At 52.6% G+C, this 22179-nt stretch overlaps 2 protein-coding genes across 5 annotated transcripts in view; one reads left to right on the top strand and one right to left on the bottom strand.

The window, feature by feature from the left end:
* Nucleotides 1–7502, top strand: part of POM121C (POM121 transmembrane nucleoporin C) — a 49907-nt gene extending 42405 nt beyond the window's left edge. For all 3 annotated transcript variants that reach the window (XM_038539143.1, XM_038539142.1, XM_038539141.1), the window contains exons 8-13: nucleotides 73–197; nucleotides 323–425; nucleotides 688–864; nucleotides 1742–3394; nucleotides 4735–4857; nucleotides 5266–7502. In XM_038539143.1, coding sequence (XP_038395071.1) covers nucleotides 73–197; nucleotides 323–425; nucleotides 688–864; nucleotides 1742–3394; nucleotides 4735–4857; nucleotides 5266–5363 — 2279 coding nt within the window. In that variant the 3' untranslated portion in view covers nucleotides 5364–7502. The remainder of the gene's footprint in view (nucleotides 1–72; nucleotides 198–322; nucleotides 426–687; nucleotides 865–1741; nucleotides 3395–4734; nucleotides 4858–5265) is intronic.
* Nucleotides 6779–19094, bottom strand: NSUN5 (NOP2/Sun RNA methyltransferase 5). Of its 2 annotated transcripts, none has more exons than XM_038539144.1 (11): nucleotides 18933–19094; nucleotides 18725–18847; nucleotides 17846–18020; nucleotides 17643–17751; nucleotides 9228–9366; nucleotides 9009–9124; nucleotides 8503–8681; nucleotides 8135–8345; nucleotides 7922–8062; nucleotides 7726–7840; nucleotides 6779–7643 (listed from the first exon to the last, which is right to left on the bottom strand). In XM_038539144.1, exons 1-11 carry the CDS (start codon nucleotides 19023–19025, stop codon nucleotides 7620–7622), a joined length of 1425 nt encoding a protein of 474 aa, XP_038395072.1. In that variant the 5' UTR covers nucleotides 19026–19094; the 3' UTR covers nucleotides 6779–7619. The 2 variants fall into 2 exon arrangements, with proteins under 2 accessions (XP_038395072.1, XP_038395073.1); XM_038539145.1 differs by having other exon boundaries at nucleotides 7496–7619.
* Between the last annotated feature and the right edge of the window lie 3085 nt (nucleotides 19095–22179).

Genomic DNA, 22179 nt, shown 5'->3' with positions numbered 1-22179 from the left:
AGGTGGATAGACACACCTAGCCATTCCTGGAAGAGAAGAGGAAGTAGACAAGTCCGTCTTTTGTTTCTTTAGCTGCAGATACAACCACGTCGAAGGCACAGAACTCGTGGAGCTCCCCGCCCACACCTGGCAGCTCTGGGCAGCGCAAGCGGAAGATTCAGTTGCTGCCCTCCCGGCGAGGGGCCCGGCTGACCCTGGTAGGGCTCTGTCCATCCATACCTGCCCACCCACCCAGGGCAGCACTCCTAAGTTCTAGAAAAGCTAAGTACAGGTTTCTTACAGCTTCTCTGACTGACAAGCCTCTCATCTTTCCCTCTGGCAGCCCCCACCTCCCCAGCTTGGCTATTCTATCACTGCTGAAGACCTGGATCTGGAAAAAAGAGCCTCACTGCGGTGGTTTAACAAGGCCTTGGCAGATGGGACCGGTAAGGAAGACCAGTCAGCTCCATGCTCCGGAGGGGAGTTGTTTCCTTGGGTTTTATTTGGACCCTTCTCATCTGAGAAATCCATTTGGTTCCTTGGTAGAATCAGGGAAACCGTGAGCATTGGAATTGAGGGGAGACATTTCCAGAGCTGATACTGTGTTTGGGATCCCATGGTTATGAGATCTTGTCACATGCCTTTTAGACCTGAGTGCTCTGTGATGTGCCCCTGGAGAGAACTGCCAAACACGATCTTTCTCCTTAGATACTTCCTCGAATTCTGTCACTGAGAAGCCCCCTACCACTCAGCCTTCTCTGACGTTCACCCCGCCTGCTGCTGGGACCACCACCTCCCCAGCTACCCTCCCAGCCCCAAACACCAACCCGCTGCTCGAGAGCTTGAAGAAGATGCAGAGTTCTGCTAGCCTGCCATCTTCTTCGGGTGAGTGGGAGAGCCCCCTGCAGAGTGTAGAAGGATGTGCCCCTAGGTTTCAGTTGAAGTAAAAGCAGTGTGCCTGCTGGTCTCTAGAAATCTGTGAGACCATGACTGGCTCACCAGACGCAACCTGGTGTGCTGTGCACTCAAGAGCTTCAGAATTCTCTAATCGGGAAGCTATCAGGAAGGGGGCTGCTGTGCTTAAAGCTGGAGTCGGTAGTCTAGTTTTAGTCACATGGCTCGTGATTTGAAACGCACTTCGTGAGCTACTCTGAGCCTTGCTGTCATCCTCTGTAACATGTGAATAATGTTTAGTGAGGTGTCTCTGAAATGTAAGTGGGATCATGTGGTTACGAGGTTTTGTCTCATGCCTCTCAGATCACAGGCACAAGAGGACATTTGGTCCTTTTCTCTCTAGGTTTCCAAGGGTCCTTGATGGCACTGTATGTGCCACACCCCTCTGTCTGCCCTTTATCACTTAGTAACTGTCAGTCATCAGACTCTCCCAGGGCCTGGGGACAGAGAGACCTCTATTTCTGGTTATATGTTTTGCACTCAACACACAGTAGGTAAATACAGTAAATCTTTCTTGGGTGAGTAAGGTGCATCTCAGTGATTAACTGGACTTGAGTTTGGATGATTGGGTTTTCCTTCATCTCCACGTAATTTATCCCCCAGTTTGGCCAAATCATATCCCTTTGTATCTTAACGATCTTGAAGGGTAGAGCTAATGCCAGCTTGATTTTAGGGAGTAGACATGTTAAGGGTCTGTGCTATAGGTGCAGCCATGTTTGTTGACTGACACAGAAGCCCTTACACTGTGCCAGGCACATGGGGGTGCAGAATCATTGCCATCAGTATCCACTTTCTTTGTTCTTCCCAGAATCTGCCGGAGTGGCAACCACTGTGGCCCCTTCACCTCCGAAGACACCCAGCCTGCTGCCCTCTCTCAGCTCTTCACAGTCAGGGGCCCTTCCAGGCGCCTCCTCGGACTCCAAGTCCACAGCCACTTTCTCGGGGCTGACCCCTGCTGCGTCCCTGACGCCAGCCACCGATACCACCAAGTCACCTCTGGCTCCTCAGGCTGAGACATCTGCCAAACCTACAGCCCCGCCCACCCCATCCCCCACCCCCAAGCAGAGTCTTCTGCTGGGAATGCTGAGCACCCCGCCTGCTGACCCCCCTGCGTCGACGCCCCCCACCGTGTCATCCGCGTCCCCCATGTTCAAGCCCATCTTCATGGCCCCACCAAAAAGTGAGAATGAGGGCCCCTTGCCATCTAGCCCCTCGAAGGTCACCACCACGACCCCTTCCAGCTCTGCCCTCCTTGCACCCACGAGCAGCCCTCAGCCCGTTTTCAAGCCTATCTTCGGCAACATGGGGCCCCCGACATCCACGCCCTTGTCTGCTGCCTTCTTCAGCCAGACCGCTGCCCCAGCCACTGCTGCGAGTACCCCTCTCTTCCCCAGCCAGGCCAGTGCCACCTCAACCGTGGCTCCTGTGAGCGCAGCCAGCACTTCTATAGACTCAGCTTCAAAGCCCACGTTCAGCTTTGGCGTGAGCACTGTGACCAGCACCACCACCTCTGCTGCCCAGCCTTTCCTCTTTGGGCCCCCCCCCACCTCCGGGGCCAGCTTTAGCCCAGCCATAGGCTCCATATTCCAGTTCGGCAAGCCGCCTGTGGCACCCATGTCGACAACAGTCACCACGTTTGGCCAATCCGTCCCTGGGGCTGTGCAGACAGCCACCAGCAGCAGCAGCAGCAGCAGCAGCAGCAGCAGCAGCGCCAGCGCCTGCTTCAGTGGGTTCAGTGGCAGCCTCACCACCCCCGCCCCTGCTACCAGCAGCCAGCCAGCGCTGACCTTCACCACCACCACCACCCCAGCCTTCCACATTCCCTTTGGCTCAAGCACCAAGCCCACTCTCCCTTCATATCCAGGAGCCAATCCCCAGCCCACATTTGGGGCTACCGACGGGCAGCAGCAGGGTGCCACTAAGCCAGGCCTAGCCCCGAGCTTCGGCAGCTCTTTCACTTTTGGGAACACGGCAGCTGCGGCCCCAGCCGCAACCCCAGCGCCTGGCCCAGCCCAGCCCACCTTTGGCAGCCCTGCACAGGCTAGTTTTGGTGGTTTGAAGCCCACTGCCCCTGCCTTCGGCACCCCTGCTAACACCCAGCCAGCCTTTGGCAGCACCACATCTGTATTCTCTTTCGGGGCGGCCTCCACCTCTGGCTTTGGAGCTACAACCCAGACCACCAGCAGCGGGACCGGTAGCTCTATGTTTGGCAGCACAACACTGTCACCCTTCACGTTTGGGGGATCAGCTGGCCCAGCTAGCAGCGGGGGCTTTGGGATCAACGTGGCCACCCCTGGCACCTCTGGAGCGTTCAGCTTCGGCACAGGACAAAGTGGGGCTGCTGCCAGCACGACCCCTTTTGGAGGAGGCTTGAGTCAGAGCACGTTGGGCGCACCTAGTCAGAGCACACCTTTTGCCTTCAATGTGGCCAGCACACCGGAGAGCAAACCCGTGTTTGGAGGTAAGATCAGGAGTAGACCTGGTCTGCTGGACCAGATGCAGTTTTAAGTGCAGTCCCCTCTCATTTCAGAGCTTCACAGTATGGCAGTGACGGGACTGATGTTTGGTAGTTAAATACACGTTCAGTTGTTAAATACAAGGTCAGTGAGGAGGAAGCGTCTGGGTAAAAAGCGGTATGTCATGAGTGGATGTGGAGGAGCTCTTCAGATAGTCAAGGAGGGCAGGCCTTTCTGAGGATATTTAATATTTAATCCAAGTCTGCATCTGGGGCACAGGGGCGCTGGTGCAAAGGCCCAGGGTCAGGAGCAAACTCTTAATTGACCATGAACAGAGAAAAGCGAGGTGTGGCTCAAAAGTGAAATCCACAGTGCTGTAGAGGCAGGCAGAACAGAGTTGATGGTCAGTAAAGGCGAGGATTAAATTTGGGTTTTAAATATGAAGGGTGATCCCTGTAGAATTTCAGAAGAATGAAGTGATCTTACCTGCCATGTGGAAGGTGACAAGGAGTTCTGATCCTGATAGCTTGTGTTTTAAAATCAAATGAGAGAAGATTGTGGGGAGTGGGTTGGGGAAATGTGTTTACAGACAAGGGCCTCTCGAAGTAGTCATTTGGAGAATGGGAAAAGGAACGTAAAGAACCTGGTAGTATTGCCAGAAAGTTCTGAGCGCTGGAGAACTGGGGCTATGAATTTGAGATGAGGCTAGCCTGCACTCCTAGGTTTTCCTTCAGCAACATTCACATATGAGCACACGGAGGGCAGGTGTGACCCCCACTGTTGCAGCTCCAACAGGTGCTGTGGGGTCCCCCTGGAGGCTAGGACAGTCCCTGGCAGTGGTGAGGGGTGACTGGAGGGGTGGGAGTGGAGGCAGACAGGAAGGCGGCAGGTCAGAGCTGGGAGCCAGGAGGCCTGAGGGCTGTTGGCAGGCAGCGGCAGGACTGGACAGTGGGGCTCTGGTGGTGAGGTCAGGGGAGAGGACCCGCAGGGGTGGGGGATGTTTGCTGAAGGGTCAGGTTTCTGGAGGGAGGGAACAGATAAACAGGGAGAGGCAGCAGAACTCAATTCATTGTCAGAGGGAAGTAACCTGGTCAAGCTGGAAAATGGGGGTCTGAGTGTCCCCCTCTCCTGTGCTTTGGTGGCCTTGGGAATCCAGCGACTCTGCTCCCTAGGTGGCCAGAAGACCCCAGTGTGGGGTTTTGGCTCAGCTGTGGAAGGAAGGAAGCCAGCACAGCGGTCCTGGGCCGAGGTGCACTGTGGAGATGCCCCTCCCCCCCAGCTTCAGTCCCTCGGCTTAGACATCCTGGGGCCTAGTCACTAGCTTTCTGTGGTCTCTTCATTCTAGGTACCTCCACACCCAGCTTTGGTCAGAACACCCCTGCCCCTGGGGTGGGCGTGTCAGGCAGTGGTCTCTCCTTTGGGGCATCCTCAACACCCACCCAAGGCTTTGTTGGAGTTGGACCTTTCGGTAAGCAACAAGTCATGTCCTCACCAGCATGCCCTGCCTCTTTCTCCAGAGAGGGAGGGGGGCTTGCAGGCTCCTGGCTCTGGGGCCCCCTGGGAAGGATCAGGCTCATAAGCACAAGAAAGATGTGGCCTGGCTGGGAGGCTACCACAGATCAGGTACGCAGTTGAGGAGGAATCTTCCCGAGCTCTGAAGAGCCAGTTAAAAATGCCTTTCTCCTCACTCATGGTCTGGGATTCTGAGTTTTTACTGGTCTCCCCCTGCCCCCCTCCTCCAAAGCAAGGGCTGCTTTTCAGTAAGCCCAATTTAAGTACCCAGGGTTTTGCTGGCCTAACCTTGCAGAGATCGGGGTCCCTGGGGAAGAGCCCCAGACAGCCACTTCCCTGATGAGGCCTTGTTGAATCTTTCCAGGATCGGCGGCCCCTTCCTTTTCCATTGGTGCAGGATCCAAGACCCCGGGGGCTCGGCAGCGACTGCAGGCCCGCCGGCAGCATACCCGCAAGAAATAGCCCTTGCCTTTGCCCCTGTTCCATCCCCCCGATTCCCTGCCCAAGTCTGGACCTCAGCACCTGCTAGGAAGAGCCTCTGGACCTTCTAGTTCCATAAAGCAACCTCCCCCAGATCTCTCTGGCTTCTGCCAGTGGGAGGCAGCGGCAGCCCTGGCAGCCATCTGGCTCCTGGAGGAAGAAGCCTCAGGCCCTGGGGGTGGCAGTGGGGGTGGGGGGCGGTGGCCTGCTACCTGTACTTGAACAGCTCCGGTGATGCTGGAGAGAACTAAAGAACATCTGTACATATCGTCCACCTCCTTCCCTGACTCTTGTCTGGCGTTATGAGCGTAGTCAGGCAGTCTCCCTTCCCGCCTACGCCCCTCCTGAAGCCAGCTTGGCAGGGGCCAGGGGGTGGGAGGCGTCTCTGGCACAGCCCAGGCCCTGGCTGCCAGAAGTTGGGGAGCTGGGTCGGCCCCGCATCTTTACCTTGCTTGGCTTGCCTATAAAAGTGTTTCTCCTTGGGTCCCATTAGGGGACCGGCTTCCCCGTTTCTTGCTGCTTTGTCCCTCACTGGTTCCTTGCAGGATCTACCCCTTTTTAAATGACCTTGAATCTAGCTTTGCCTTGGAGACCCCAGTGGGTGCTGCTCCTGCCGTTCCACTTCCTCCTGCCAAGTCCAAGTCAATGTTTTTTCCCCAACCCTCTGCCAGTTTGGCCCCTAAAAGCTTGGTGGCGCAAGACTGTTAGCCTGGCAGCTGCAGGGGAGATACCTCGCTCGGGCGGGGTGGGTGGGGAGCTCTGGGAGCAGACAGGACACCCCCTGCCCCCCTGCTGTTGAGCTGCCTCCTCGCCCACCTTCCCCGCTGGCCTCCGCGGGACGCATCCGCCTCTCCTCCCCAGGGTTGTATGTTTAAAGCCTTGTCCTGTGTTCCTGTCTGATGCTCATGTCTATTGCTCTTTGAATCGAGTTTGGAGGAAGAATTGAATTGTATGAGTGGCGGCATGTTGGTAGTGCCGGACTTAACTGTTTCAAGTTTCTGGGGCCTCGCTAATTGAATGTGGAAAGTAGCACCACTTTATGGCTACACGTGCTGACTCCTGGATTTTCAAATGGTGTTTTGACTTTAAGGGCTGGCAGCCCAAGAGGATGGGGCCAAGGGGAAGCAAAGATCTCTTCCCTCCACTGTTTCCCTCCCACCCACCTGACCCGACCCCAGCGTGGGCTAGATCCACCCCAGGACCTGTTAGAAATCCAAAATTAAGGAACCACACTTCAGAATTCTTCAGGTTCCCCCCAACCCCCAACAGAGCCTCCCCTCTTCTCCTTTGTTCCCTGATCACAAACCCTGGGCCCAAGAGCCTTGCTGCCATGCCCATCCTCTTTGGGAGAAGTATGAATGCGTGTGTCTAAATTAAAAGAAAAAAATATTTAAACATTTTTTAACAAAATAAAAATTTATTTTTGTATTTAAGCTAAATTGCCTTTTAAATTCCTTCAAGCTTGGTTCACTGAGGTGGTTAAGTATAAATGCTATCGACTAGGAATTAGCTGTATAGTTAAGTTATGCCTGTGTGAAGAGGAGGCTCAGATGCTGTCCTAGGCAGCTTTCCTGAGGGGCCAGAGCTCCCTCGGGACACACAATAGAAAATGTAATTCTTATTTTATAAATAATGTGATGTAGATGTAACTAGTTCCCCCTCACCCCCATGACTGAGGTTGAGTGCTGTGGCAGGGGACTGTCCCTCCTCACCCCTGAGGAAGAGGGGGCGGGGCGGCCTGAACCTCCAGTCCTGTGTACCTGTTGGGGGGGGTGGGGCAGGCCCCAGGCCTAGAAACCAAGTTTCCACAGATACCTGACAGAAGGTAGGTCCTCTTGGTTTGAGTGCTTGGAGCTAGTTTACCTCAGTTCCGCAGGCAGGACCGCGGGTCCGGGAGCCCCAGGGAGAGGGTGTCCCTGCGCAGCCTGAGTGAGGGTGTGGGTGGGTGTGTGGGTGTGGGTGTGTACGTGTACGTGCACTGGACGGGAACAGGAGACTGGGACTTTCCATGACAAAGACTTAATTCCTGTGAGTCTAGTTGGAATTTTTAGTATGAATGTGAGATTTTTCTCCTTGCTTATGTCATTAAGAATAAAAAAAAAAAAACTGTGATCTACCGTAGACCATGTCCTGCCTTTTATTTTTGTGGGCAGAATTTTCTCACCAGCAAGAACAGGGGCCCAGAGGACAAGGAAATCCACACTCTCCGGCTGAGAACTAGGGTTACCGCTTTCCTTCCTAAGGCAATAAAAACAATAGAACCTTTCAAAAAACTGCTGGCTGAGCTGTGGGGAGGACCAGGGTCTTCCTTCCTTCCCACCCAAGGCAGCAGAGCTCAGGAGACCTGCTCTGTAGGGGGCAGTGTGCGAGGGGCCACAGTCCGGCGTGGTCTCCTTTTTTTCCGTGGGGCTGCGCTGAGAGAGATTTCTGGTGCCGATGCTTCAGCCTGGGGGACTGAGCTAAGAAGGAAAGTACCTAAGTCAGATGCATCCTGGTCCTCTGGCACCTTCCATGCAGCCCCCCCCCCCCCCCCAACTCACCTTGGAACCTCTACCCGTTCCAGTACTGCAACAAAGAAGCCACCAGTGAGCGTGGTCTCGGGGGAGGCCCGGAGGCAGTGTTCAGCCCCTGGGAAACTGCTGAGGCCTCGGTGGGGCCAGGAGGGTAGGACGGGAGCCAGCCTATGGAGAACAGAGGAATTCTGGGTAAAAGCCAGCAGGCCCCTTCCCCAGGACTCGGTGGATCCCTGCTACCTGAAGGTCCCTGGGTTCTGCTGCAGGGCATCCTGCACCACATCTTCATTCTCCTCTTGGCAGAGGGAACATGTGGAGTACACCAGACGCTGCAGGGAGGGGAAGGTGAGCGCGTGGCGCAGTGCTCGCTGCTGGAACCCGGCTAGGGCCTGCAGGCGTGCCTTGCTAGGAGTGCCTGTCCCGGGCTCCTCCAGCTGTCTGGTTGGCATTCCTAAGGACAAAGTGTGTCACCTGTAGCCTGCCTCGTTCTGCATCGAGATCCCTGCTTCACAGGTGAGAACATCTGCTTGGGGTCACCAGGTGAGGAGTCAGAACTAATGCCAACCCAGAGCTGCAGGTCCTTCAACTATACTTTGTCCCCATCTCACCTGAGCCACTACAAGAAGGATCCAGTAAGATATACTGGACTTGACGGTAGCGCTGGTCAGAGGGTGAGACTGCCAGGAAGTCTTCCTGAGCCAGCTCACAGCATGAGACTCCAGCCTGGGCCAGCAGGGTAGCCATGGACGCCAGTCGTCCAGCATCCAGGTCAAAGGCAAAGATCCTCCTGAGGAAGAGGGGAAAGCTGGAACAAATCCTGGGGCGCCTAAGAGCCGAAAGATCTGACCGAGAATACGTCCACTCGGGACCCAGAAAAGAAGGGACAATGTCTAGAGACCTGACCTGGAGATTCTGCGCCCAGGGCCGATGGATTCCTATCTCCCACCTGCTACCCACTGGGAAGCTGAGCTGAGGGCACCACCACCAACTGCTCTAGGTCCAGATGGAATTCCTTAAAGGAACATCCTTTTCAGTCTCATGCCCCACTGGAACAGAGTTCCTGATTTCCAAGTATAGGATCCCCCACCCCCTCCTGGGTGACCACAGCACTCACCCTTGGTTCTTGAGAAAAGCGGCCAAGTGACTGGTCTTGTTGCCAGGGGCAGCACAGGCATCAATGACGTGGGAGCCTGGGGGTGGGGCCAGCAGCATGGCTGGGAGACAGCTGGCCTGGCGGCAGAGCACAGGGCTGGGGCAGGGGCTGGGGCAGTGGCTGGGGCAGGGCAGTGGGCGCCAACCCCCACTCTCTCCCCTTCCCGTCCACCTGCCCTACCTTGTCTTGTAGAATGAGGTGACCGGCCTGGTATAGTGGGTGGTCATGAAGATCTGTCTGGGTCGGAAACACGAGCAACTCTGGCAATAAGGGGTCCAGAAGAAAGCACTTCCCTTTGAGGGCCCGTAGGTCCTCGAGGCTGCCAGAGAAGGAGAAGCACTGAACAGAGTTCCTCCAGGCTGAGCACCAGGCTGGACCTCTTACAGGGGCTCCTCCCCTGACAGGCTAGGGTACAAGCCACACTCCTGAACTCGGGGAAGGAGCATGGGGCACTGCGCCTGGCCCATGGCGAGCAGGTCCCCAAGCCAGCCAGGGGCAGAGCCAGAAGCCACAGCCACTCCCGTATCACTCTGGCCTCCAGGCAACACGCCACAAGAGATGGGGAGAGGGAGGGGGCAGAGGGGACTCCCCAGAGCTGTCAGAGACCAAGGAGGTGGCGGAGCCAGGGAAACACTGGCAGTGGGCCTGGGACGGAAGCAGGGGCCAGGACACAAGGACCAGCCAAGGAAGGGTTTGCAAGATTTTCGGCATGGGGGATCACTCTACAGTCAACTGTGGTTGAAGTCTGGAAATGGGGAGACCAGCTCAGAAGGTTCATCTGCCAACAATGACAGAAAATAGCAGGCAGGGTCCGGGAGGACAGAAAGATAGCGGACATGCTTGAGAAGGCACTATGGGCAGGGTGGACATGCCGCAAAGGACTCAGCTGCTGGCCTGGCCACACGGCTGCGGGATGGCAGTGCCATCCCTTAGCTGAAGACGGGGGATGCTGGAGGTGCAAAGTGCAGGGATGCCACCGCTTCCGCCAACCAATCCATACATGGCGCCACATTCACAAAATCAAAGATCCTGATCGTCTCATCTGACGAGATTCAACCCCCATCCATGATAAAAACTCAACAAAGCAGGTGTGGAGGATATACACCCCAACATAATGCAGGCCATATGCGAAAAGCCCACAGCTAACATCCTCAGGGCTGAAAGCTAGAAGCTCTTCCTCTAGGGTCAAGAACAAGACAAGGACACCCCTCTTGTCCCTTTTACTCAACATCAACAGAGCCTAATCAGCAAATCACACAAGAAAAAGAAATGAGGCATCCAAACTGGAAAGAAGTGAAACCATCTGCAGATGACATATGTAAAAAACCCTAAAAATTCCAACCAGAAAACCATTAGAACTTTTAAACAGATTTAGTAAAGTGGCAGCATACAAAATCCATATACAAGCATCTGTTGTTTCCATACCTGATGAACTGTGTACTGGGGGAGGTCACAGAGAAGATGCAGCCACTGCTGGGAGCAGAACCTGGGCGATCAGGCCCCGCACCCCTGTTTGGCAGGGGCATCCTGCTTGGCTCCCCACTCCCAGAGGCTGCCCAAGGAGGCTGCCCCAGGACATAGCCTCGGCAAAGTGATACAGTATAGAGACCAGCTGGAGCACATGACCCTGAATCCATGAAGGCCTCTCTAGAAACTCCCAAGATTCTGACAGGTGGACGTGGAGACGTCTCGCTGCACCCAAGACAAGCCTCACAGGTAAGTCCCATTGCTTAGGAAACCTGCTGCCTACCCATGTGGGGTGGCCTGCATTTCTTGGTTGCTCCCTTCATTCCACGTACGGGGACCAATTTCAGATCACACCCAGGAAGCTCCTGAGATTGCAAACCAACGGGTGGCCAGCCTGGAGACCCAGGAAAAGGGCTTAGGAAAGAGGCATCTACCGGGATGGTCTCTAGTTGGCCAGCAACAGTGACCTCTCCATGTGGGGAGGGGTGGCCCATACATCAGATGCTCATCGACTGCTGTGTGGGTATGGGGATACCCCGAAAGCATGGGTTGCTTTAATACACTTGTTTGAGAAACTGCATAGATCACACGGTGGCAAAGCGAACTACTGGAGAAGTAAGGAGGGAGAAAGAGAAGGACTGCCTTTGTGACAGGCAGCCACGCGGATGCACCCCAGGGCAGTGGACCCCAATACAAGGAGAAGCAAAAGCAGCAAGAACAACCCTGGCCAGTAGGGTGGCCCCTAGTGAGGGAGTCCCCTCCCTCTGGGCTTACTGGCAGAGCTGCTGAATTCCAGCAGGCCAGGGAACACACTGGGGTGCAGCTGCAGCAGCAGTGGGCCACAGGGCAATGGCTTCTCCCTGACTGCACAGGAGGCAGAGGAAACGAGCCACCTGGCCACACAGCCTGCCCTCCGGCTGGGGCTGCGTGGCACTTACATGGAGTTCAAGATACTTATGTCCTTAGATACTGGATTATTCTAGCCCACAGGGAGACTTGGCCCAATAAGGGGGACCGTCCTAGCCATGTGGGACCCTGGGAATCTAGAGGAGGTACAATGGATTCTTAGGGAGTTGGGAATGAGAAGAGCTCTCTGCACTCCAGTCTCTGAAGACCATGACAGGGCCACATCAGGGCAGGAAGGAAAGCCAGCATTCTCCATCCTTCCCCCAGCTCCAGGTACAGGGTGCTCACATCTACGCTGAGTCCGCTCGTACAAGATATTTAGGGTGCTAAGGGAAAGACCCGGGACCAAGAGGGGAAATCAAAAAGCCAAAACGCTATCCCAATAGACTGTAGAGGGTCTGGAGAAAGTAATCTGGAAGTACACAGGATTTGACCTCATTGCTGTAAGGCCCCCACCACAACAGAGGTCAACCTGCGGAAAACCTTAAGACTCAATGATTCCAGTCAAGGATATCCCTTGACTCTCCCCTGCCTGAGAGTGTGGGGTCTCTATCCACTTCCAGGGAACACACTGGGCCCTGGTATCCCACCAGGTCAAAGAGCTGGGTGAATTCTAGCCAGAGTTAAACCAGTGCAGAGGGGAAATGCCAACTGGGAACCTGGGACCCTGCCACCCCCTCACAGACGGAGTGTCAAATGATACAAACCACACAGGGTCAGAGGAGAAACCATCTAAGAGCAGCTTGGAGTGCCCTGCCCCCAGCCCTTCCAACACCCAATACAGCTGACAGAAGAGCCAGCAGGCTCCCAGCAGGTGACAGCAGGACACTCTAAATTAATCCAGGTAGCCCCCACCCTTGTGCATGTGGCTGTGCCCAACACTGCCACCATCCTAGACACTTTGGCCATGGTACTAGGAGGGAACCACGCTGTGCTAGTCTCAGCAAATGTCTTTTTCAGTAGAGAGACAAGCTCAATCTGCCTTCACATGAGAGCAACGACGGACCTTTCAAGTGTTCCTCTGAGGTTCCCTGCACAACCCCACTGTGTGTCACAGAATGGCGGCCGGAGGCCTGTCCCCCGTGTCCTTCTCACACAGGAGAATGGGCCCATTGCATTCACACTGTAACGTGGACGTGTGAAGATGTGTCTCTGTGGCAGGCCATCCTGCAGGCCCTGCTGAAGCATCTGTGGAAGGCTGGGTGGTGAACCCACAGAACTCAAGGCCCAGGCACTGCCATAATGTTTGGGAAGTCAATTCGTCGGCTAAGATACACCTCGTCCCAGACGCTGTGATGATAAGCTGCACGTGTGTCCAGCTCCCGAGAATGTGAAAGAAGTGTGCAAGCCTTGGTAGGAGTTTTGGGGTCTGGAGGACTCATACTCACCACCTAGCACACAGTGCCTCTGCCTCTTAAACCAGTTGATAAAGAAAGGGCACGTGCTGGAGTGGGGACCAGGGAGCAAGACGCCTTTGAGAAGGCAAAATGCTAGGGAACAGATGAAAGCTCTGGCCGTCTCCTGAGTCGGGCAGCAACTGGAATTCAAGGTCTCTGTGACTCTGGAAGGTGTGGGTTGCACATTGTGGCAGAGATGACAGAAGGGGAGAGTGGCCCCAAGACACTGTCCCAGTTCCAGGAAACAGAAACCAGATACCCCACCCCCACCCCACCCCCCACTAAGGGGCAAAAGTTTCTAGTCGTATGCACCACACTCCTCCAGGCAAAGCCTCTCAGGGAGAAACATGGTGTGGCAGCCATGGCTGAACTGAGAGCATTCTGGCCAGTGATGGCTCATGAGCCCTGGCCCTTAACCCTCCTCCACACTGTGGGCTGCTGTGAGGGGATCAACCCTGCAGCTTGGACAGTGGGAAGCTGAAGGGTGGGCCACAAATAAGCCCTGTGGGGTCAGGATACATGAAAAGAGTGCAGGTTCACCTGCAAGAGGCCAAGGCAGTCCTCACTGTGTTCCACATCCCGGCTCCTAAGGCACTGATTCCTCCTGGCTGCCGAGAAGCTGATGCCCTGGCTCAGGTATCAGGTACCGAGCCCCAGCACCTCACCTTTAGGCAGACAGCTAACTGGGTGTATAGGAAGCATGCCCACCGTGGCACCCGGGTGGATGGGCACACTGCCAAGGAAGCCAGACCGCCCTTGAAATACAGCGATTTGGTGAATTCTGTAACATGCCCTGTGTGTTCTAAATCACGCCCAAGGCAACTACCAAAGGTGTTTGGGGCTGTCCTCCTGAGTTCCCAACCAGTAAGAAATGGGCAAGGTGACTAGACTGGCCCCTCCCTGCAAGTAAGGGTTGTGAGCACACCCTGGTGTGTGTGGTCATGGCACTGGGCGCAACCTGAACTCTGCCCTGCTGCCATCAGGAGACTAAAAAAAGCCCAAGTACTGTGTGCAGGTACTCTCCTCAACCAGACAGTATTTGGGGGTCACATTTCATAGGTCCTGATGTGCAGTGGGGCAGAAGAACACGATATGGAGGATCCATCACCACTAAAACCTGTAAGCAGCAGGGCTGGAAGACAGGAAAGGATGTGAGAGCACACTGTGATGCTGCCAGGTGAAAAGCACCGTAGCCATAGCCGGGTGGACCAAGAACTGTCCCTGGCTTTCATCCATCTGAATGACCCACCAGTGGGGCCTGCTGCTCCCACACAGACCCGCCTGGGAATCCCTGCTGAGACGCCCCACACCAGGAAGGGAAGAGCCACTGCCCTCTTCCTGTAGGCCTACGTGCTGCGCTGCTGAGAACACCAGGGGCTCCACCATACCTGCAAAAGGAGTCACCTACTGAAACGCATGCTCGCAAGGCCCCACACTGGGGGGAAGCTACTGCAGCTCGTCTGGGATCCTGCTGTCCTGCCACAGGCAGCACCTGCGGAACTGCACTACCTCTGGATGGGCACACACCACTGCGGGGGAGGGGAGCAGTCTGGCATATTCCGCCCCCATCTCCTCACGCCTAACCAGGTGCCTCCCCGGCCAGTACATGTAGCCTGCACAACCTGGTCCAGAAACTGAAGCTGCCAGCCTCCCTCCCTGAGGCCAAATGGGCACACTATCTTCTGCTGATCCTATCACCTGGTGCCTCTGTTCCTGCCACGGGACTGGAGAACATTAAAGCACATCAGAAGCCCTTACTAAACTCATTTGGCACAGCGTGAATGGCAGTTGACAAAGCCTGCCTTACCAACCACTGAAATGTCTCTAATGACAAAAGCTGTCCTCAGAAACAGGATGGCCTTGGACATGATTACTGCCTCACAAGGAAGCCCTGGTGCCTTTGTCCAAACACAGTGTTGTCTGTTTGTACCTCATGAGTCTGCTCACGTACCATCTTTATTAAATCACATAAGGACACAAGTGAATGCCCTGAGTGGTCTCACCTCCAGGCTAGGTGATATTAATAATTCAATGGTTTGGATCCTGGGGTTCTTAGAGAAAGAAGTTACCACTGGTTTAAGGAATTATGGTCTTTTTTTTTTTTTTTTTTTTTTTAAGATTTTATTTGAGAAAGAGAGGGAGGGAGAGAACACAAGCAGCAGAGGGGGAGGGGCAGAGGAAGACCGCTGAGCAGGGAGCTGGACTTGGCGCTTGATCCCAGGATCCTGGGACCATGACCTGAGCCAAAAGGAGATGCTCAGCTGACTGAGTCACCCAGGCACCCCAGGGAATTACTGTCTTAATCTGTTTTCTCTTGCATGTGTCTCAACTGCTACTGTGGCATCTGCCTCCAGTGCCACCAGACAGCTCCCAAAGGAGCCACCTCCAAGCTAGTGAAACCCCTGCTGACCGCTTGAGACACAAGCAGAAAACAGGGTCATGTGGAATTTAAAGAGCAGGGTTAGAGTGCTGGAGGATGTCATCGGGAGGATGAGACCAGCTGTTGATGCACGAGCTGCACCCCGGCACATAAAGGTTCTGAATAGCCAGAGCAATCTTGAGAAAGCTAGAGGTACCACAATTGCTAATTTCAAGCAAGATTACAAAGCTACAGAAATCAAAACAGTATTGGTACTGGCATAAAAACAGACACACAGATCAATGAAACAGAACAGAGAGCCCAGAAATAAACCCACACTTATATCATCAATTAATTTATGACAAAGGAGCCAAGAATATACAACGGAAAAAACGGCCTCTTCGAAAATGGTGTTGGGAAGATTGAAGCCACACACAGAAAAATGAAAATGGAGCCCCCTCTCACATCACACACAAAAATTAACTCCAAATGGATTAAAGACCTAAATATGACCTCCAAAATCAGAAACCTCCTGGAAGAAAACATGGGCAGTGAGCTCCCTGACATCAGTCTTAGCAATGATTTTTTGGATCCGACTCCAAACAAAAAGCAAAAGCGAAAGTAAACAGGAGAATGTATCAAACTAAAAAGCTTCTGAACACAAGAGACCATTAACAAAATGAAAAGGCAACCTACAGAATGGATGCAAATATTTACATATCACGTATCTGAATTAGGAGTTAACATCTAAAATATATAATGACTCCTATAACTCAATGGCCAAAAAAAAGTGATCGAAAACACTTGCAAAGGGTCTAAACAGACAGTTTTCCAAAGACAGAGAGATGACCAACAGCTACACAAAAAGGTGCTAAACACCATTAGTCATCAGAGAAATGCAAATCAAAACCTCAATGAGATCTCACCGCACATCTGTTTGAATGGCTATTACCAAAAAGACAAGAAATAACAAGTGTTGTCGAGGATGTGGGAAAAAGGGAACCCTCTTACACTGCTGGTGGGAACATAAATTGGCGCAGCCACTGTAGAAAATAGTATAGAGGTTCATCAAAAATTAAAAATAGAACTACCATATGATCCAGCAATTCCATTTCTAGGTATTTATGCAAGGAAGAGGAAAACACTAATTCAAAAAGATATCTGCACTCTGTTTACTGCAGATTTATAATCGCCAAGACATGAAACAACCTAAATGTCAACCGTTAGATGGAGAAAACGTAACTATATATACACGTATGTGTGTATGTACAGGCATCTATACACCCACAGGAATATTATTCAGCCAAAAGAAGAAAATACTGCCATTTGCGATCACATGGATGGACCTTGAGAGTAGTATGCTAAGTGAAATAAATCAGGGAAAGAAAATACTGTATGTTCTCATTCATATGTGGAAACTCTTTAAAAACAAAAAACAATTCATAAATACAGAGAACAGATCTGTGATTACAGGGGAGGGAGGGGGTTGCAAAAAGGCATAAAGGTGGTCAAAAGGTATAAATTTCCAGTTATAAAATACATAAGTCCCAGGAATCTAATGTACTGCATGGTAAGTATAATAAATACTGTACTGCATACTTGAAAGACATTAAGAATCTTAAAAGTTCTCATCACAAGGAAAGGCACCTGGGTGGCTCAGTCAGTTAGGCATCCAACTCTTGACAGAGGCTCAGATCTTGATCTCAGTGAGATAGAGCCCGGAGCAAGGCTCCGAGCTGGGTATGAAGCCTACACGAGGTATTCTCTCTCTCCTTCTCCCTCTGGCCCTCCCACCCCTAAAAAAAAGTTTTCATCACAAGACAAAAAAACTTTCTGTAACTATATGTGGTGACAAATATTAACTAGACTTATTGTGGCTATTATTTTGGAATATACACACATATCATTACACTGTCTACCTGAAACTAACACTACATGTCAATTTTACCTCAAGGATACAAAAAAATGCTGCAAAGTAATCCAGTAATGCATGTTTTGTACAGTAATGCACACTGTTTTGGAAGGATTTCTCTTAAATCTTGAATTTTGGGTAAACATGGTTTAACAATTAAAAAAGAAGGTGGTGCAGAAATCAGATGAATTTAGTCTGACACACACTGTAGCTTTGGTGTCTGTGGAACACTGAGATGAACCTGAGGGTGGGAAGAAATCTAAACTGGGAGACACCAATCAGACGAGAAACAGCAGTCAGAGCAAGAGAAACGGAGGGATACATTAGAAGAACATAGGATGGAACTCCCAGGAGAATCAGTGCTAAGGGATGGAGGAAGCCAGGCTTTGGAGGAGGGAGAAACTGCTGGGAAAATCTGAGAAAACCAGAGTGCAGTCACAGCCACTCCTCTTTCTTCCCCCATGCCTGTTCCCCAGTGCGCCCAGGCAGCCCGCAGCCCACGCCCCCCACCCCACCCCCCAGAGAAGGGCAGCCAGGCAGGGTTCTCAGCTCACCTAGAAGCCCGACCCTGGTAAGAGAAACCTTGCCTCTTGAAATAATCAATTGCATCGTCAGAGCTGGTCTTGAGAGTGTTCACACGCACAAAGCGAGGCACCTGGGAGGCTAGGAAGCAATCAGCAGTGAGTGGACAGGAGCAAGGCCCTCTCCTCTGAGGGCCTGAGAGCCGGCGCCCTCACCACAACTCCTTACAGCTCACCTGCGCCAGGCCTGGATCCCACCTGCAACAGGTCCTCGTTGCGGCTCACACGTCGCTGAACCTTGAGCCGGGCCAACTCCGCCTTCAGCCTTGCCTGGTGCCGGTCCAGCAAAGGTTTCCATCGGCCCCCGCCCCCTCTAAAGCCTCTTCCCAGCAATAACTCATACACTAGGACCTGGGGACGGGGAAAGAAAGAGAAAACACACGAAGCATTAATGTCCTGGAATTCCAGTGTTGGATGAAACTGGAAGCGCCATCCAGGCAGTGACACGTAAAAGTGAGGTGTTCTGCCCAAGACCACACAAGCGATTAAAGACACAGCGGGGACCTGACCCCTGTGCCCTCCTTTCCTGTCCCGCGCCCGCTCCCGCTCCCGCTCCCCAGGGCTGCTCACCAGCGGAGCGCCGGGTCCCACCCCTCCTCCTTGCCCACGTCATCCTTCCGTTTGAGCCAGAGTCCCCGCCGTGGCTACTTAGCACTTTTTTTTTTTTTTTTTAGATTTTATTTATTTATTCATGAGAGACAGAGAGAGAGAGAGAGGCAGAGACACAGGCAGGGGGAGAAGCAGGCTCCATGCAGGGAGCCCCACGTGGGTCTCAATCCCGGGTCTCCAGGATCACACCCCGGGCTGAAGGCGGCGCTAAACTGCTGGGCCGCCCAGGCTGCCCTACTTAGCACTTCTGTTCTTCATCTTCCACACGTAGGCTCAAAGTTACAGCATTTCCACCCCCCCTCAAACAATGACCCGGCAACAGCCCGCTCATCCTCCTTTCACGCGGGCGACGTGCTGACGTCAGGCGCCGAGACCAGGTCCGGAGAGACTCGCAGCCCGGCCTCGCCCCCCGCCGCCCGCCGCCCGCCCCTGCCCAGCCCCGCTACCTTGGCCAGGTGCGGCCGCAGCTTCTTCTCGGCGCGGAGGAGGCCGGCGCTGGCGATCACGGCGTCCAGCACGGCGGAGTAGCGCTGCGTCTCGCACACCAGCGCGTACAGCTGCTTCACGTTCTGCGCGCGGCGGAGAGAACTTCGGCTGAGGCGGGGGCCCGACCCGGCTGGCCCCCCGCCCGGCTCGAACCCCGAACCCCGCTACCTGGAAGCTGCTGGCGTACACCAGCCCCTTGATGGAGCCCCGTCGGCTCTCCACGTTTGCCAGCACAGACGCCGCCGTCGCGTACAGCGCCATGCTTCGATCCCACGCGCCTTTACGGCGCTGTCGCGAAGCACGCCTGCCTCGGCATCGCCCCGCGCGCCCGCACTTCCGGGGTCAAAGGGCACGGGGCGCGCGGGCCCTTCCTCCCGGGGCTCCCGGGGTCGGTGTGAGGTGGAGGGCCGGGAGCGCGTTAACCTCGCTTTGCGTGCCTCTTCTCTTTTCTCCCCGTCTTTGCCAATCTGATAGGCAATGGAATTTTACTGCTGTTTTAATTTCTGTTATCGAGGTTAACTATTTTCCTGTTTATTGATCTTTTGTATTGTTCGTGGTTTTTGGTCCCTCTTCTACCATGTCCTGGTGCCCTTTGTATATTGATGTATATACTCGTCCTGGGTCTATTTTTTCTAGTTTACTATTGCTTTTTATTTTTTTATTTTTTTTTTTAAGATTTTATTCATTCATTCATGAGAGACCCACAGAGAGAGGCAGAAACACAGGCAGAGGGAGAAGCAGGCTTCTTGCAGGGAGCCCGATGTGGGACTCGATCCCGGGACACCGGGACCATGACCTGAGCCGAAGGCAGACTCAACCACTGAGCCACCCAGGCGCCCCCTACTATTGCTTTTTAATGTGGTTTATTTTTTTTTTAATTTTTTTAAAATTTTTTTATTTATTTATGATAGTTCCAGAGAGAGAGAGAGGGAGGCAGAGACACAGGCAGAGGGAGAAGCAGGCTCCATGCACCAGGAGCCCGACGTGGGATTCGATCCCGGGTCTCCAGGATCGCGCCCTGGGCCAAAGGCAGGCGCCAAACCACTGCGCCACCCAGGGATCCCTTTAATGTGGTTTATACTTTGGGACACTTTTTCATTTTTAGTTTCTGCCTTTGGTGTCACGCCTGGAAACCCCTTCTTTATACCTTTACAAGGTAGCAATCACCATGGCTTCGTTTTTTCACACTTAAATCTTTAACCCATTTAGAAATCAGCTGGGCACATGATGTGACGCAGAGCTCGGTTTCCAAATGGCTGGCTTTTCATGCATTGCAGTGATTCATTTATAGCAAAGTTTCCCCAGCCTGGCCTCTGGGAGAACAGGGATTTTGTGGGTTTGCCTTTGTCCCCAGCTCCCATGTGGTTACTGGTACACATTAAGTTGATTAAATAAATCCAGTATATGTGTATCCCAAGCACTCAAGTAGACAGGCCTCCATGGACCAGTCCTCCTGCCTGTACGTTCTCTGTATTGCCAACAGCACGTCAGCAAGTTATTTTGCAAGATAGTCTAGCAAAATTGCTGAGTTGTTTAAAGGTTTAACCCGGTCCTGTGGGCCTAGGTTGGTTAATTGTGATCTGTGAGTGGAAACCCCCCACCTGCAGCTGAATATCCTCTATTTTATTTACTTCATAGCACCCATTCCATATGTAGTTAGGATTTATTCTCTAGCTGAATCCAGGAGGGCAAATCCTGTTTGGCACCCATCTATCCCTACCTCCTGAACCAGTGTTCTTCTCACAGTGAGGGACCTTGTATCTGTTGCATGAGTGAAGGAGTGAATGGAGCATAAACTGATGTGGACAGCTGGACAGCCAGCTATGCCAGTTAACCCATCCTAAAACAATCTTAATGCCCACTCCTTCAGGTGAGTGGTTAAGTGCACCAATATTAATAAGGTCCATAATTGATTCACATTTCCTTGGCTTTTACCTGTCTTTTTTTCTGTCCTTCAGTCTCATCTAGGACACATTAAATTCCGTTGTCATGTCTCCTTGGCAACTCTTAGCTGTGATGATTTCTCAGGCTTTCCTGATTTTTTATGACCTTGATAGTTTTGAGAACTATCCTGGTAAGCATTTTGTAGAATGTCTCTCAAATCGGGATTTGGCGGATTTTGTTTTCCTCATGATCAGACTGGAGTTACAGGTTTTGCAAGACTACAAGTAAAGTACCATCCTCATCGGATCACATCAAGGGCATATTGTATCAACATGACCTTCGCCATTGATGTTACCCTTGATCACCTGGCTAAGGTAGAGTTCTTCATACTTCACTGTAAACTAGTCTTTATCCCTCTGTTCCCTCTGGAAAGACGTCACTATGCACACCCCACCCTTTAAGGAGTAAGGGGTTAGGGCAAAGGAGCTACATAAATTATTTGGAATTCTTCTGCAGAATTGTCTCTTCTCCTGGATTTAATTAGCCAATCATCTATCAGTATAGACTCATGGATATTTACTTTATACCTTGAGTTATAATCCAGTACAGGTATCCCCCCACCCCCGCCTTTTTTTTTTAAGTATGCTCCACACCCAGCATGGAGCCTAGTGTGGAGTGTGATCTCACAACCCTGAGATCAAGACCTGAGCTGAGATCAAGAGCTGGACACTCAACTGAGCCACTCAGGTACCCCTAGTCCCCACTTTCTGAAAGTTTAGTTTACATTATACCACTTCACTTTTACAAAAGACCTACATTAGTATCTATTTTCGTCAACTGAAAGAAATCCTAAGAGGATTTTCACTTTGAAAAAAGAGGAAAAATAAATAGTATTTGCCTTGCACTGAGCTCCAGGAGGCAGCACACAGCCCCAAGCAGTGAGAGTGGTGCTGCCAAGCTCCTTCCCCAAAATCTCCACATGCAGCATCTCAGCATCAAGCCTCATAGCTCTGAACTGTGTGAGCAGCTGTGCTTTTTCTTGATTGACCATATGCATTCATTCGCAAGATATATCCTAAGGTAAGAAAAGCTTAAAAGCAGCTAATTTGGGGAGTCTGGGAACACTAAAAAATGTTTCCATATTGGGAAGCCTGGGTGGCTCAGCGGTTGGGCATCTGTCTTTAGCTCCGAGTGTGATCCTGAAGTCCCAGGATCGAGTCCCACATCGGGCTTCCTGCATGGAGCCTGCTTCTCAGTGTCTCTGCCTCTCTGTCTCTCATGAATAAACAAAATCTTTTTTTTTTTAAAGATTTTATTTATTTATTCATGATAGTCACACAGAGAGAGACAGAGAGGCAGAGACACAGGCAGAGGGAGAAGCAGGCTCCATGCACCGGGAGCCCGACGTGGGATTCGATCCCGGGTCTCCAGGATCGCGCCCCAGGCCAAAGGCAGGCGCCAAACCGCTGTGCCACCCAGGGATCCCAACAAAATCTTTTTTAAAAAAGTTTCCATATTAATAGTAGTGCTG

The sequence above is a fragment of the Canis lupus genome, chromosome 6, assembly GCF_011100685.1.
Source record: "Canis lupus familiaris isolate Mischka breed German Shepherd chromosome 6, alternate assembly UU_Cfam_GSD_1.0, whole genome shotgun sequence".
NCBI classification, from domain to species: domain Eukaryota; kingdom Metazoa; phylum Chordata; class Mammalia; order Carnivora; family Canidae; genus Canis; species Canis lupus.
The sequence above is the reverse complement of the archived record's forward strand: the minus strand, read 5'-3'. Positions and strand labels throughout refer to the sequence as shown.